The 17,076-nt window shown below is 37.7% G+C and overlaps 1 protein-coding gene and 1 long non-coding RNA gene across 5 annotated transcripts in view; one reads left to right on the top strand and one right to left on the bottom strand.

Annotated features, from left to right (window-relative positions):
- Positions 1 to 134: 134 nt before the first annotated feature.
- LOC146497662 (uncharacterized) lies at positions 135 to 14,393 on the top strand. The gene is made up of 2 exons (XR_014870917.1): positions 135 to 5,092; positions 5,435 to 14,393. It is a non-coding gene; the product is annotated as an uncharacterized LOC146497662 (long non-coding RNA).
- Positions 8,865 to 17,076, bottom strand: part of st18 (ST18 C2H2C-type zinc finger transcription factor) — a 42,090-nt gene continuing 33,878 nt past the window's right edge. For 3 of the 4 annotated variants that reach the window (XM_085141699.1, XM_085141697.1, XM_085141700.1), the window contains 10 exons: positions 15,971 to 16,083; positions 15,314 to 15,376; positions 14,932 to 15,000; positions 14,597 to 14,659; positions 14,181 to 14,261; positions 12,511 to 12,732; positions 12,269 to 12,357; positions 12,015 to 12,118; positions 11,770 to 11,916; positions 8,865 to 11,630 (listed from right to left, as the gene is read on the bottom strand). In XM_085141699.1, coding sequence (XP_084997825.1) covers positions 11,490 to 11,630; positions 11,770 to 11,916; positions 12,015 to 12,118; positions 12,269 to 12,357; positions 12,511 to 12,732; positions 14,181 to 14,261; positions 14,597 to 14,659; positions 14,932 to 15,000; positions 15,314 to 15,376; positions 15,971 to 16,083 — 1,092 coding nt within the window. In that variant the 3' untranslated portion in view covers positions 8,865 to 11,489. The remainder of the gene's footprint in view (positions 11,631 to 11,769; positions 11,917 to 12,014; positions 12,119 to 12,268; positions 12,358 to 12,510; positions 12,733 to 14,180; positions 14,262 to 14,596; positions 14,660 to 14,931; positions 15,001 to 15,313; positions 15,377 to 15,970; positions 16,084 to 17,076) is intronic. The other variant, XM_085141698.1, reaches the window with a different exon arrangement.

Here is a 17,076-nt window from a genome sequence, read left to right as displayed (position 1 = left end):
CTATGCTATCTGTTTATCTTTGCAAAACCAACTGGGATTTTTCTTTTATTAGTGTTTGTGTTGAATTATGTTTGTTTACCTTTATTTCACCAGGACGTTCCGCTCAAATCAAAGTTCTTCTAGAAGAGTGACGTATTCGAGGTATAGTAGCAGCACACATTTAGTATATTATAAATGCAACAAAATACAACTTAGAATGCAAGATATACAACATCAAATCTCCTAGTGCATCTCACAAATGTAGAATGTCGTGAAAAAAGTTGTTTTGCTTCACATTTTTATTAAAAAGTCTATTTAGAGCATTTTAAAGTTTTTGCTGTTTTAATTTTAAATATTATGGCTTATGAAACTCAGAAATCCAGTATCTCAACTTTTTAGAATATTTCATTATGATTTTGAGCAAAAAGTAGTGTGCAAAAGTTTTGAGTCACTTTTCACCTTTCTTTGTATTTTACTTCCAAAAAGCTGTGTTTTCTTTTAATTTTTAAAGGAGTTTTTAATAACAGTTCTTTGGGTTTTCCAAACTTTAAACAAGCATAATTTTAAGAAGAATATTTTTTGTTTTTTGTTTCTTTGTTGAGTCGCTTGACCCTGACCTATGAACCAAGCATTAAAAAGTACCTTACCAAAGGGAAGAACCGGTGTTGTTCACACATAACAGATGACTTAGCAAATAAACAATTTTAAATGGCATTTTTTAGGCATTTTGTTACTAGCAGCTCAAATTTCTTTAGTTGAATCTATGGAAAGTGCCAGAGATAACAAAATTTGACACAGTTTATCATTTTTGCACCAAAAGGTGAATCCCAAAGTGCTATGTGCAGAAAACTTGGCATATCTTAGCATGGTGTGCAATGCCTCCCTAAAATATTTAGGAAACTGGACATGTCGAGAAGTGACAGGCCTAAAAAATGCATCAGAGTGTCTGAGAGTCATGTGCTTAAAGAAAAAAGAAAAAGAAAAAAACAATTAGCAAAGACAGAGCACCTCAGAGATGGTAAATGTAGTCTTCCAGTCAATGATTCTTATATAGCACTTTTCTGCTCTAGCACTCAGTGCTTTACACAACATGCACTCATTGACACGTGCTTTTTTCCTTAACACTTCTGACTTTCCATCTAACATTTACACACATTGATACTTTTATATAATTAATATATCAGAGAGCAACTTGGGGTTCAGTATCTTCCCCAAGGATACTTGGGCATGCAGACGGGAGCAGCCAAGGACTGGACGACAACCCTTCCAGTTAGTAGGTGTCCTGCTCTACCTCTTGAGCTACAGACACCCCTTCTGGGGTGCAGCTGTTCATTCAGCTGTTCCAGTCCACTGAAGCCCGCTCAGAAATGGTTTCATTTCAAGAATGGCTGTCAAGAAGCCATTCTCAATGAGGGGAAAGGGGAGAAAAGGCTGTTATATGCCAGATCACACGAGAACTGATCTGAAAATAAGTGGCAACAGGTCTTATGGAGTGATGAATCCAAATTTAAATGTTTTGGTTCAAATTGTCGTCAATATGTACGAAGGAAGTCAAGTAGAGATACAACAGTATCGACAATCATCTGTAAAACATGATGGAGGCGGGATCATCTTGACAGAGTTTAGGCTGTGTTGAAGAATAAATGTAGTCATACTAATTATTGATGTTCAAGCTCATTAGAATTGTACAACCTCCGTTTTTGTCTTAAATGCTGTATTTCCATGTTTGTTTGTACATGTTTCAATAAATCCCAGCACCTATTTCCCATTTTCCCATAATATAATATAAAAATATAAAAGATCTTAAATATAAAGAAATGAGAGGTGACACTGGAGTTTTGCTTTGTGTCTTTCAGTTTAGTTTATTAGACACAGCCACAATCATGGGGAAGAATGCTGATTGACAGTTGTCAAGATGAAAATCCACAACAACCTCCACAAAGAGGTTAGGCCACAGAAGGTCAGTGCTGAAGAGGCTAGCTGTTTGCAGTGTGATGTATTGAAGCGTAATAATAGAAGGTTGCCTGGAAGGGAAAAGTGTGATTGTAACAGAGATGATCGCAGCCCAGAGAGAATTGTCAGGACAAGTCAACTGAAGAGCTTGGACTTTACAAGGAGTGGACTGAGGCTGTTGTCAGTGCATCAAGCGCTACTACGCACAGACATCTGCAGAAAAGGATATCCACTGTTGCATTCCTAATATCAGGCCATGCCTGAACCAGTGACATCAGCAGCAGCATCTGACCCTGGTGAGGAGAGAAAGAACTGGACTGCTGCCCAGTGGTCCAAAGGTTTCAGATGAAAGTAAGTTTTAAACACAATTTAGAGTCTGGAGGAAGACTGGGACAGAATCCAAGGTGTTTTAAGTCCAGTGTGACATTTCTGCAATCTGTGATGATTAGGGGTGCCATGTCACCTGCTGGTGGTGGTGATGGTTGGTCAGCTGTGTTTTATCAAGTCCAAAGTCAACACAGCCCTCTACCAAGAGATTTCAGACCACTTCTTGCTTCCATCTGCTGACAACATTTATGGAGATGATGATTTCCTTTTCCAACAGGACTTAGCACATGCCCACAGTGCCAAAACTAGTAATAAATGGTGTGGCATGTCTGATTGGGCAGCCAACTTTTCTGACCTGAATCCCACAGAGAATCTATGATTTCTGTCGAGTACTGCGAGTACCGATGATAAGAATCACCCAGACCAGAAAAACAGAGGATCTCGAGGCTGCTATCAGACCAACACCTCAGCAGTGCTGGAACCCTCCACGCTACGCCTCATTGATGCAGCACTTCATCAAAGAGGTCGGAATCAAGTATTGAGCATATAAAATGAGCATGCTTTCCGGAAGTTCTATTCTAAATCCTTTTTTGATCTATCTTAAGAAATATAGCTAAATATCTTGAGCTACAAACCATAATAATCAAATTAAATTTAAAGCAAAAAAGGTTGAAATATTTACATTTACACACAATAAATATGAAACATATTAAAGTTTATCTTTTAGAAATAAATTAGGAAAAAAGAGAACTTTTTTGGATGCACTAGTAATGCACAAATACCCCTGACAAAAACAATCACCACATTGATTATGATGTCTTTAAATTCACTAATAGATATAAGCATGACATATCTAAGGTTAGGTCAATTTGAAATCGTGGCATTATGGTGCAGTGGTTGGCACGGTCACCAAACAGCTAGAGGATTCTTTGCTGAGGCTTTTCTGGATGGAGGGTTCAGGTTTTACCCGGACCTTGTGTGGATTCTTTCCGGCTACTGTACCTTCCTCCCACAATCAAGGTGCATGCATGCTAGTTTAATTGGTAATGCTAAACTGTCTGTCCCTCTGTGTTGGCTCTGTAATAGATTAGCAACCTGTAAATGGTGAACCCTGCCATTCGCCCTTTGACGACAGAGACAGGCTTGCAGACCCACCCCCGTGACCCCGAATGGAGAGGCTGTTCAGAAAATGAACGATTGGATGGATTTATGGTTATAAAAATCAACGGATCTTTCTGGAAAGTATTCCATGTCCAAGTAAGAAAACACTGTTTTCCCCAGATTAAAATGACTTTTATCCTTTTTACGTGACAAAGAAAACTAATCACCTTCAATGTTTATTTTTTAATTAGTTCTATGTAGCTGCCTATAGTGTTTTCACAAGTTTCTGTGCATGTAGTTTCTGGAGGTGTTTCAGACTCAGGTGTTGTATAATTGGTAGATTATACCAAGGACTTCATAGAAAGAGCCCTAAAGCCTCCAATCATAGCCAGGCTCCAACATTATAGGAAACTGATATATATATATATTCCTCTCCTCATGCCCTTATAAAAGGAATCAGATATCAAAGTGGATAGAAAAAAATCTATTATCTAAAAAGTCTGACACACTTCTTTGCCCCAGACAGCAAGAAATCTATCATTTATTACACCTCGTGAAAATGAGCCTTTCCCCTTATCATCACTAATTATCGCCATCACTCATGTTAAATTGGTTATAACTTCTTTTTTCTTTTCAGCTTTAAATTTTCAAAACCAGATAAGATGCTCGTGTAATATATGAGATATACTTTCTATTACATAAGAAACTTACTGTAAGCTACATCCTATAGCCTAATATATCTGCGTCAAACATTTTCAAAAAGCCATGAAAAAACCTCACTGTGAGTCAGGTGTAGTCAAATTATAGACTATAAAGAGGACGGTGCATTACAGCAATATAATTTCCATCTATGTTTTGATCTTAAAGCATGTAAGTTACACTCATGATACACTGTTCTTGTTCATTACCGTGACTTTAACGGAAGACTCTAAACTTAGAAAGATCCTGGAAAGCTCCACACACCTTCTAACCTCACACAGCTCCCTTAAGAGGAGCTCCCTTAATATGCAGGCCTAAATTTAGCCTGCAGATGGTTTCTGGCCTGTTGGGGAAGTGTGTGGGAGTGGAAGGTCCTCAGGTTTAATAAGGAAGCAGTTGTGGTCAGCAGACACACATGAGTCTAAAGTCTGCTCTCTCTAAACACGCTTTGTATTGCACTAAGGTTTTACTTCCCATAGTAGGAGGCTTGTCTATTTGTAATGTTTTAGACTGTGGAAAGCATGCAGTCAGAGCAACAAAGTTTTACGATTCTAATTTTAAGTTTAAGTTTATGTAAGTTATGCCTCTGTACACAGATCAGATGGTCAAGATGTGATTGAAGTGCAGAAATCTTTTGCAGTCAGTTACTGTCTGAATCACCAAACCTTTAGTTTCTTCCTTTGAGATCTTATGCCAGGCCTTTACTGCTGCCACCTTCAGCTGCTGCTTGTTTGTGGGTCTCTCTGCATCCAGTTTGTATTAATAATTGAGAAGTATTGGGTTGAAATCAGGTGATCATTGAAGATTTTCCCTTTAGAAACTGCCGGGTTTGTTTTGCAGTGTGCTTTGGGTCATTATCTATCTAGTACTGTGAACTTCTGCCTGATCAATTTTGCTGCATTTGTCTGAATCTGAGCAGAAAGTATGCCGTGTACACCTCACAATCTATCCTGTGACTTCTATCAGCTGACACATCATCAATAAAAACAACAGTGTCCTGGTTCGATGGGCACCCATGCATGCCTTTTGACAGGTAATGTGATATGCTTCAGTTTATTTCTCTTCTTCTCTATACTTTTCTCTTCCAATCATTCTGGTAAAAGTGTTTTCTGTCCAGATTATTTTCCCAGATCTGTGCAGACTCTTTTAGATGTTTTCTGGCAAAGTCTAATCTGATCTTCCTGCTCTAAAGTGTAACCAGTGGTGTGAGACTTGTTCTATTACCATTTGTGAACGTGTCTCCTGATTATAGGCTTTGATGATGATGCACTTACCTCCTCGGGAGTGTTCTTCACTAGTTGGTGTAAAGTTGTTTTTCTTAACAAAGGAAATTTTCTGTGATGATCCACTTCAGTTGTCTTCTGTCGTCTTTCAGACCTTTTGGCGTTGCTGAGTTGGTCAGTGAATTCATTCTTGTCAAAACTGAACCAGATAGTTGATTTGGCCACTTCTGAAGTTGTTGCTCTCTCTGTGGTAGGTTTATTTTAATTTTTCAACCTAATGATGATCTCCATCACCTATATCACTTTGGATTTCCTGTTAAGAATTCCAGTGAAGAGCTACAAAACACAAGTTTGACACTTGGGATTATCTTCAGATATTATATCTGCTTTAATTTACATAAAATATTGGAAGACCATCACTCACCTGACCATGACACCACTGTCCAATTACATTTGAGCCTCTGAACATGGGAACTGTGAATGAAAATGGCTGTACATCTTAAACAGTTAATGCAGTGCATTTCTTAGACCCCTTGACCTAAAAAATGTTTTGTCACTTTTGGGCTTAACTCTATGTTTTTATTGTCTTTGCTCAGGCTGGGAACCACCTGTTTGTTTACTTTTCAATTAACAGTAAGAAAAAATTGGCAATATCTGCGGCCGCAGGTTGTGTGAGGAAGAGAGAGAACCCAATAGCAGATTACGCAGGACAACAGGAACCAGTAAACAAAAACAAGCCATTTAAAGCTGATACAAAACAAGGGAAAACCAAAATGAACTGAAAACCTAAAGTGGGAAATACTAAAAATACGAAACTTGAGAGACACAAGGGCAAACGAGTAGAGACTCCGACAAGGGACACGGAGAGACTGAGACAATATATACACAAGCTGGGAAACACAGTGGAAACAAATTAGACATAACAAGTAAGAGAAGGAAACTGACCGTAAAACACAAGAGACAAGGACTATCAAAATAAAACAGGAAACACACTCAAATGCAGACTAAGACACACAACTTGATGCAGGGAAAGAGTGAGAGGGCACAAGAGAGGGCGAGAGAGATGGACAGAGAGCAAGGGACAGAGAGAGAGAGAGAGAGCGACACAGCAAGGTAAATAAACAGAGACGAGACTCTGAGGAAAAGACAGAAAGAGGGGAGCGCTAAAGGAAACCGAAGAACCTAAAATAACCCTGAATCACAAGAGATAAATAGCATAATGAGAAAATGTAACCCACTCTTCACGATCAAAGCAATAATAAATTAATAAGATTCACAAAGTCCAGAATACCAAACACTGAGTCAAAGACCTGGAACCCTGAAAAAAATAGTAGATTTCCCCTGATTTTACATAAAATAGAAATAAAAAATAACAGAATATATTTAAAGACATGATCTGGTTGGACTCTGCTGAATTTACTTTCTGTTACTGTGGTGCAAGCTCCTTCACCCCTGCAGATGCTCGTCTTTTGTGTAGAAATTGTGTACTTTCTCAGTCAGTGATTTAATTATATAGCAGGAGGTATTGATCTCCAATTACATAACCACAAATTATTAAAAGTACAAAATACACGAGGAAGCTGACTCTCTAATTTGGGTTTATTCGAGGGTCTTTAGTAATTGAATACCTCATACAGGATCATTAGTCATGTCACTCATGGGCCACTAAATAGGCCCGACTAGTAAATCAAACACGATCAACGTTTCCATTAATAGCACGTTTTTAGCATCATGATTTGTGTCTGCAGCTCGCGATTTTAGTGATACTGAGCACAGCAGTGTGATCGTCCTGAGAAAGTGTTTACTAGCAACAGTGTTCCCACACGTCTTCTCCACACACACACAATCCTTATAAATGTTATACTCACTGCAAACCGACTGTAGTGTACGTAGCCATCAAGAGGCTTTAGATATCTGCCACATTCTCGCAGTTTACACACAACATGTCCTTTACAGGAAGACGGCACCTTGTGTGGTGTGACAGGAAATGCGTTTGCATGCCCTGTGTGTGTGTGTCTGTCTGCATGCCTGCCTCAAACTTTGTATGTGGTTTTCTCCCACCACATATTGAACTTTGGTTTTATACTTTAGCTCATATTTCTTTTACTGGTGCAGCATAAGCCTACATATGATGGTTTTTATTTTTAAACAAGGACATTTAAATATGGAAGGCATTTTAGATATAAACTCTGATCCATCTACCTGATAGTAATCACAGTAAACAGTAAATGGACTGGTACTTATTTAGTGCGTTTCTACTGTAACTGAGCACCCAAAGTGTTTTTATCTACAAGCCTCATCCACACTTTCATACAAGGACTTTTTTCTATACCTAAGCACCTTCTTACACGCTTACACTGCAATGGATGCATAAGGAGCAGCTTGGGGTTCAGTATCTTGAAGAACAACACTACAGGGCGCTACAGACTAGAGTAGCTGGGAATCGAACCATTGACCTTCTGACGGTAGACAACCCGCTTTGTCTCCTGTGCCTAAATGCTGGAATTAACTTTACTTTAGCAATAAAAAATAAAATAATAATAGTGATGATGATGGTTTGGGTAAAATTTAAATGTAAAGTCCAATAATATTGACACTGAAGTTGAAAAATAGTGACAGTGATTTTGTCATTTTAATTTATTTATTTTTTACTTGCCTATTTTACTATCTACTTACTTATATTTTTATTTTTCTGTTGAATGATTAAAGTTTTTAGGAATGATCAGGTCCTATTTCGGTCTCAAGGCCTTCCTCTTTGTCTTGTTTTTAGTAATCATTCTTAAATGTAGATTATTTCATTAAAGTTGCATTTTGTTTTTGTTTTGTTATTATTATTATTATTACTTTTTAATTGAAGAGTTTTCTGTTTAGGGTAGCACGACGGTGCACTGGTTAGCACTGTCACCTCACTGTAAGAAAATCTTGTGTTCAAAGAAAGCTGATGTTCTCTTTGGGTTTTCCCACAGTCTAAAGACATGCATGTTAGGCTAAACGGGGATACTAAAGGTGTGATTGTAAGCATGAAGGGTTGTCTGTCTGTCTATGTTGGACCTGTGACAGACTGGCAACGTGTCCAAGATGTACCCAGCCTCTCACCCTATGATAGCCTTTTAATTACAGCAATCCAGCAGGTATTCTTCCTGAAGTCCACAAAACATTTTACACTGTTTTAGTGGACCATAACAACTTTCATAATGTCGCATTTATGTGACAAAAAGGGGATCCACACAAAAGGTTTACTTGAATAATAGATCATTTTTAAAACATAAGCTAACCAAGACATAAAACATCAAATGCGGTGGATGCCAAGTGCAATGGAAGAGCGAGATTGACCAGTTTTTCTGATCCAGGTGTTATAACCTGGAAAGCCCAGGCGGGTTGCATTAGCTGAGGTCTCCCCTATGCCAGCCACTCACCATTATAAACAGGCCAGGACTTTCATTGAGACAACAGGAGGGCTGTCACAGCAATGACACAACTCTATTAAAATAATTACATCTCTGTTTAATAAAAGGCTGACTCTTGGTCTAGATGGATAACCTTGATATTTTCCTTTTTTTGTGTAGCTGGCTATTTCAATAATTGATTGGCCCTTTATGTTGTTTTTGAAGTAAAACTGAATTAGTGTAAGTTATGAAGTGTGAAGATGTGTGTTTTTGTGCTTTGGATTGTTGGTCAGACAATAAAAGCAATGGATGATGTCACATTTGGTTAAAGGAAACGCTATTTTCACCTGGTTTTTTTTTTTTTTTTTTTACATTTTATACACTATACTAAACAAATAATTGAATATTGGGGCGTTTCTTCAATAATGATCACTAGTTGCATCTCTAAGCTGAACATATGGGACATTATTGAGGTCTACGCTGTTTTTCATTGGTAGGATTGGCATGTAGCAAAGATACATATCTGTACTTGAACCTGTGGCAGTCAACAGCTAAAAGCTCTAAAGCCATGATATCCCTTTATTTTCATTTTAGCCCCAAATGGCACAAAAACTGCACACAGAGAACTGCCAGCGTCTGCTGATCTAGTCCCTGTTTTTCACCACTAGGTGATGCTAATGCATCGTGAAAGCTGACGCCTACTGACTTATTGGGGAGGAAAACGGGATGCAGTCAATTCACGGTGGACTCAAAACGTTTGAGAAACCACACAACCATTTGAAAAGTTTATTTCTACCATACACAAACTGTACAACACAGCGCATATCTTTATTATGAAATATTAAAAGTAATAGGAAGTTTCAATTTACAAACTACCTTAACTGAAAAAAGCATTACATTTTAATGTAAAAGAAAAGAAAAATACAGTACAATTTCATATCATACTAATATCGTTCCACAAAAAAGCATTTCACATTACAAAACATCAAATACTAACAGGGAAAAAAATAAATATTATTCACAAAACTTCCTGAGCAAACAATGTGTGGTATAGGAATTACATATAAGAAGTTACAAAGAAAAAGATCGTTAGATTTAAAGACTGTGATCCAGTTTTTAAAAGATTAAAATTGTTTAAAATGTGTCGAGTATTTGGATAAAACAGGGTCTTGTTTTTCTGTAATTTGGCTCTTCTGCTGTTACATTTTCATCTTCAAAATGTCCTAGGCTACATGTTGTTGATGTCTTTTTGCAGAAATTAAAAGAAATGTATTGCTGAAATGGATAGCTCTTTTTTTTAATTATCTGGGGATTAACCAGCTGGTCCTTTTCTTTTATCAAAGGTCAGTATGGGCAACTAAAAACACAAAATAACTCATATACAAAAGTGCAATTGATGCAAACAAACAACCGATTAGCCAACAACTATCATTTTTCTATATTTTTTTTATTTTTTTGCTTGTAATGATTGAAACTAAAATGCAGGTTGCAGTGGTCGTCAGCTCGGTTTTGAAATAGCTACTATTCAAATCTGCCCAAGGATGTTCAAACTGTAAGACTGGCTGAAATGTTAAGGCCTTTAAGCAGATAAGAGATATCCACTCCTTCTTATTTGCCCCCTCTCTGCGCCATCAAAGAAAAAAAACAAAAAAAAAAAAAATTAACACCAGACTTTCAATCTCAGTCATGATATTTCAAAACCTGACTCTGAGATTACAGCTACTGAGACAACGGCTTTCAAACAGTCATCAGGAACGTTTCCGCCTATGAAAATAATTGTACTGTATATTAAATCAGACACCATTCACATAATACTGTCCTACCACAAAACATAGTACTTGTATATTTTTATGGATTCATATACATTTAGGCACATACTATATGCACACTCCAAAGTGTGCACAGAAGGCAGTTTAATATCTATATTTTTTTGTTTTGTTTTTTAAAAAAAAGAAAGACATCTTGACAAAGTGATCGTTTTGATTTTTGTTGCACTCTTTTTGTGGCCACACTATGCAAAGCAGTATCTGACATTCAGTTCACAGAATGATGTTGCATTTTTGCTCAGTGTCACCTCCTCATTGCATTCAGCTGTTATTGGTTGAGTAGAAAAAGGTACAGTACATTTGCATTGCAATTTCTTTTTTTTTTCTTTTAAATCTTGGTGTTCACTTTGTCTTACCATACATTCAGTCTCCAATAAGGAAAGAAAGCAATGCTTAAAAACATTGATGCTTAGTAGTTTTGGTAGGTTTTCACTTTGAAGGGAGATTCAACTTATGTTATAATAATAATAATAATAATGATAATAATAATAATACTAACAATAATATAGGTTTTTCAACACTAGGTGGCGAAAGTATGCCATGAAATTGGAATGTGCTTCTATGTAATTTACAATGTGCAGAAAGTCAAACTGATTTCTCAAATATTACGCATTTACAGTTTTTAGAAATAAATAAAAATCGAGGAAATAAATACACTGATGAACAAATATAGTAATAAATAGCAATAATATAAGAGTGACATGAACACATACAGATTAAAATCAAGCAAACCATACAAAATAATTAAGTGCAAGAGGGGTTAAAAAAAAAAAACAAATCTCACCAGGATAAACATATCGAGTGAATGCAGAAACAGTAGAAGCATTACAAATCTGGCTGGTAATTTTCTCAGTGCAGTGTATTTACCGGAAAATGCCAAACACATTTCCGAAAGCCTTGTCTTATACATGCAGCCAAGCCAGCACTCTTCAGTAAAATAGAGCTATCTAGTGTCATTATCCCAAGTCAAAGAAACCTCTTGGTAGCTCCACAGCTTAAACATGGATGCCCTTAATAGCCTGTTTGATATTATCCAAGAGGGCCTTGCACTCTGGAGAGTATTCATGCTCCGAGTTGTTGTACATATCAGTTAATGTGTTCACATAGGCTTCAAAATTATGCTCACTGATGGGCCCCTGCAACAAAAACATGTTTGACTATTAGTGAAAACAGCACAGCAGAAATGACAATTTCAGGAAAATGATTATTTATTTTTTTCTGGACAGGTTAAACACTGTGAGCTGGAGTGGATACTGTGGTCAAGGCTTACTGTACCATTTGAGGGAGCTGAATGTCTGTTAGACTGTTAATAAGAGCTTGGCTTAGGTGAGCCAGCTCCTTCAGTAGGCTATCGTTGTGCTGTTCGATCATCTTGTTTTCCTCTTCAATTGTCTTCAGGTTACATTCCATAGAGGAGATCTGCTTTCGGGTACAAAACAACAGGGATCTCATCAAATTGAGCGGGCAAAGGTCTCGCGCCTTTATTTTAACCAATGACTTTTGTGAGAGTAAATACTTACCTGGGTTTGGAGCTGCATCATGTCTGCTTCTATTTTCATGTTGGATTCGTTCAATTCTTTTATTTCATGATCCAGATGTTGAATATCATCTTTGTTTTCAACACCTGGGTTAGAGGAGATAGTCTAATTTATCATGTTCCAGCAGAGATCACAGATTTTTTTTTATTCATTCACTGTTTTTTTTTTGTACCAGTATATGTGTCACTAATAGAAAAAAAACTTGCCATGCCACACAAAATGTCAGAGTAGCTTACCACTGCTGGCTTTAAATTTGATAGTCATCATCTCTTCCTCGGAGTACTTTTTCTTGATATTTTGTGCGTTCAGCGGGCAACCGGACAAACTAGTTCAGCAGGTCATAAATGACAATTTTAGACAGGAGAAAATCACCGAAACTACTAAACTTTAACATCTTCAAGACTGTGGATAGAGTAAGACTGCGACATGTCGACTAGCGGTATTGTTTAGAGATAAAATGGAGGACAGGCGGCCTCACCTTCTGTGAGTGGCAAACACATTATTGGCATGTCCAAGGCCATTGCAGCCAGGCAAGGGACAATGGGGCAGTTCCTGTTTATTGGACTTCCAGGCAAAGGGCATCCCATTGATGGACGACTCCTTCTGTCTTTTGGCAGCGAGTGGACAACTGCCTGCACTGCGGTGGGATGTGTATTTTCCCGATATATGGCCCTGTCCGTCACATCCAATTACCGGACACCTACCGTAGTGACAAACAAAGAGGATGAGGCGCTGAAAACATGCATACACTACGGAAAAATCTAACTAGCTTGCATTTAATAACATTTGTTATTTTTTGTGCTACCCACTGAACAAAATCATCCAGCTGCGCAAAAACAACAGCAACTGCTTTATTGTCAAACTGCAAAAAAAAATAAAAAATCTCTGGGACCATTAAAAAAAAAAAATCTCTTTCAATAACTAGACCGGAAGATTTGTTAACCATTAAGTTGATTAATCCATCTAAATGCTGATTAAAAAATGAAGTCGCCAAAAACTAGAGATGGGCTATGAAAAATCACATTAACTGCAAGTAACTAATCCTCTAAACTTGAGTTTGAATGGGCCCTCTGTTCACTGTATACATTTCCAGGTGGATGGTATTTGTGTTTGAAAACATAAGCACAACTCACATTGAATATCATTAAGAGTTTGTCAGTTGCATTTTCAGGCCTGTTTTCTGCAGGTCAGTAATGGAGTGACATGAATTACAGATAATTGTCATGTATCCCCTCATGCGAAAGAATGTAATTTGGAGGTGGCTAACCCTTTCCCTTATTGATAAAGGTGAAAGGTCACCTGAGATGATACAAATGGCACACATGCAGTGGAGTGCTGCTGCAAAAAGCCTGTTTCAGCATTTTGTTACTCAACAGCAAAGCAGCACTTAGAGGACAAAACAACACCGGTCCCATTACTTACATCTACCACAGGTAGGTAGCTTGATGCAAGGCACCCGGACAATGGAGGCATGCCATATGGCCCACTATTTACAATAATCTAGGGACATTTGCTACCCTCCCCCTTTCTCTCCCTTTCTCTCTTAATGTGTATGAGATCTATTCCAGTTTAATTCCTAAGCTCATGCCCTTGCATTAGTAATTAAAAAAAACAAAACAAAAAAAAAAATCAGTGTCCAGATGTATAAGTAAACAAGGGCTCATATATCAGACTTTGGATTTAAGCTGCAAATCAATTCCATTATATTTTTTTTCCAATAACACTTTAACAGACAACAGTGATTAAGCTCCAAATGAGTGCAATGCCATCACAGCCGGCAATTCAACATTTTCTTAATATACTATAATTATAAAGAAAGCACTCTGTGAAGAGTGATAAGCCAGATATCCCATTCAGAAAATAGAAAAAAAAATACAAAAACCCTGGTGAAATCCTGCAGAAAAAAAAACATGTTACTAATCCTTTGAAAATAATTCACTAATGTTAGGACAAGAGAAGTATTATTTTCTTTGTTTAACTTAATGGCCTCCAGGTACTATTCCCCCGGGCACAAAAGCATGACGCATTTCCCCAATGTTTTCTGTTGTTTTATTTTTAAAACAGAAAAACAAGCAAACAAAAAACAAACAAACGTGACAGCATAGGATGAGCAAAAAAGAAAAAAGAAAGAAAGAAAGAAAATCATACTTAAGCTCTTGCTCATCTTTGTCATCCTTGTTTGGTGTGAGCTTCAAACCTCCTTTTCTGGCACGTGGACATCCTGACAAGCTGAAAATGGTTGGAGACAGTGAGTTAACTTGAAAGAATCTATTCATGAAGTACAATAAAGGCTGGAATTGTACAGGCAGCCGTGAGGTTTAGGAAGTTGCAATTTTGCATGTTTTTAAAAAAAATAAACAATACGTTTTACTGCATTAGCACATATGTAGCTGAAATGTGCCTATAGATGGATAGACAGATAAAAAGGCAGTCAAATGAATCGAGAAAAACAAGAAATCAAAAAGTGCAGCGTGTTTTTAAAGTGAGACTTTCACCATCTGTTTGAATGCCATGCATCTGACAAATGTATTTCATGCTCAGTTGTGATGATTTCTCTCAGCTACCTTCTGTGCGAAGCATAGTTCCCAGTCACATGTCCAGATCCATCACAACCAGGTGTTGGGCACCTGCAGGTTGAGAGACACAGAGACCAGGTGCTTTTTACAGCAAAAGACTGGGAGCAGAGCTGGGGATTCATGCTAATATGCAGAAAAGTAGCACAAATAGAAAACAACTTCATGTTGAGTAAATGGAAATCATGCATAATGTGAAGTGAAAAGGGAAAGGAAAAGGAAAGGAAAGGAAGGAAAACAAGATGACCCAAGCTGAAGCAAAAACAAGCTGCCTAGTTTAATGTGAAAAATCCTTTAGCAACAATAACAGTTTTCAGAACACATACTTTAGTTCCTGAGAGTTGGCTGCCATCAGTGATTTGAGTGTTTTGTCAGCGAGGGGACATCCAGACACACTAGAGAGGATAAAGAGCTAACAGTCATTTTAATTCACTCTTTGATCACGACTGAATTAAATAATCTTAATACAATGCACTGCATATTTATACAAAATGACTTTAAAAAAAACACAATTCTGCTTGTTCGTCACGAGAAAGCTTTTTTGTGTCATCACATTTTTAGCACATGACATATGCTGCAAAAAACCCTACGAGCTACAAGTGACAAGTTTTCACTTGTAATAATCAACATAATTAAACAATAAGCATTGTTTCCCTTGTCTATATATCTGCTAGCTGGTACTAATGAGAGTGTAATTAATTACAGTACCTCCGATGTGATGCATAATTCCCCGTCACATGGCCACTGCCGTCACAGCCTGGGGTCGGACAGCTGCATGAGAACACAAAGCATTTAATACGCAGATTACTCCACTTCCCACAGACTTTCCCAAGCTTGAACTGAATCTTTCTTATACAGGGGGAACCTTTTTATGTTCATTAGAGAGAGAAAAAAAGAGTTAGTACAGCGGAAAGTTTAGTAGAAATTTTTCATTACATTGCTCAACATTCAGTTTAATAATGTCTCTGAATGTCACAGGGGGGATCTGGGGGAGGGGGGGGTGCTGTGCTGCGGAAACTAGAGGATCCTACGTTTCTCGTGAGGAGACCCAGCAGAGCATGCACTCTAACTACAAAGAGTCAAGAGTTGTGTTAAGCTTAGGTCGGACATACGGGGAGAAAACTCACTTTTTAAATAGATACATTTCTTCTCCACATGAACCTGCAGACATACCAGTTACAATCATATGTAACACAGTGAGTTTCATTCCAGTGTTTTGACCCACTATTGGAACAAATGTATGGTTTGGAGTGACACTTTTTCTTATTAATACTGACCATCTGCCAGCTAAAAGGAATGATCACATCACACGTGTCTGGCTCGATAAAGCTGCTGCGAGATGTTTCGCTGTTTAATCCCACATACCTCAGAAGCTCTTTCTTCGAATCCCGTAATGGCAGCTTGGCCTTGGAGCTTAACATGCTGCTATCTCCCTGGTAGTGTTGGTCTTCCAAGGAGACCTGATCATAATCCTCCTGCTGAGGCAGAAATAAAATAACAGCATGACCTTAACTGTCCGAAGTATCAGACATCACTCTGCAATGACCTGAAAGTGAATAATTAACAAAATCCCTGAATAATACTCTTAAAACAAGTCGTGGGGGTTGCGGTGCACGACGCCGACGAGATTACACTTGCAGTAGTAAACCACACATCCATTTAAAGTCATATTTAATCCACGTGTTGTTTGTGATGTACAAACTCGACGTATGGGCCTTCTTTTCTGTGCTGTCACCAGATGTTGTGCGTGATGTAAAAGCAGGGCAAATGTGACAACTCTTAATACGTGGTACAAATGAATACCACCTGTGAGATCAAAAGAAACGAAACCTTTAGAGCCCAGATTAGACTCATTCAGACCCTCGGGCAATAGATAAGCACGTCCTCAGTGTAAATATAATTCATACATCTTATAGATTAACAGATTTGGCTCGAGCTTCTGCTTGGTCTTAGAACATGTCTCCATAAATGCTCTTAGAAACACTGCATGTCATTCAGCCTGGGGGCGAGGTCTACACTTGGACTTTTTTTTATTTTTTTAGGTAGGTTTAAGTTTATTTTTAGTCAAACTATTGAGTAAAACTGAGTAAATCTGGCAGCACTGATACATTTTTTTGTTTGTTTTAATTCCTGTCGGTAAGGAAATGCTATGAAACAACAATCAAGGTGAAAATGAAATGGTAACACATATCAGGATACTAAATTCCTGAAAATTCATTTTTCCCCCCAGTTTCCTTACAAGATCTGTGTAATCTGGTCACAATGACAGATAAACTGAAGAATTAAGAATTCAGCGGGTAGATTTCGGGAAATTACTGCAGACGGTATATTTAATAGCTAAATACATGAATTAAACACACACAAAAAAAGAACCTAATTAGTCCTGGAGGGAGTTCAGGCACTAACTTATTTGGTTTATTTTCTTATTTATATTTTGTCTCGCATATAAATTCATCGTTTGACCCAAACAT

This window comes from Neolamprologus multifasciatus, chromosome 18 (assembly GCF_963576455.1).
Source record: "Neolamprologus multifasciatus chromosome 18, fNeoMul1.2, whole genome shotgun sequence".
NCBI classification, from domain to species: Eukaryota; Metazoa; Chordata; class Actinopteri; order Cichliformes; family Cichlidae; genus Neolamprologus; species Neolamprologus multifasciatus.
The sequence above is the reverse complement of the archived record's forward strand: the minus strand, read 5'-3'. Positions and strand labels throughout refer to the sequence as shown.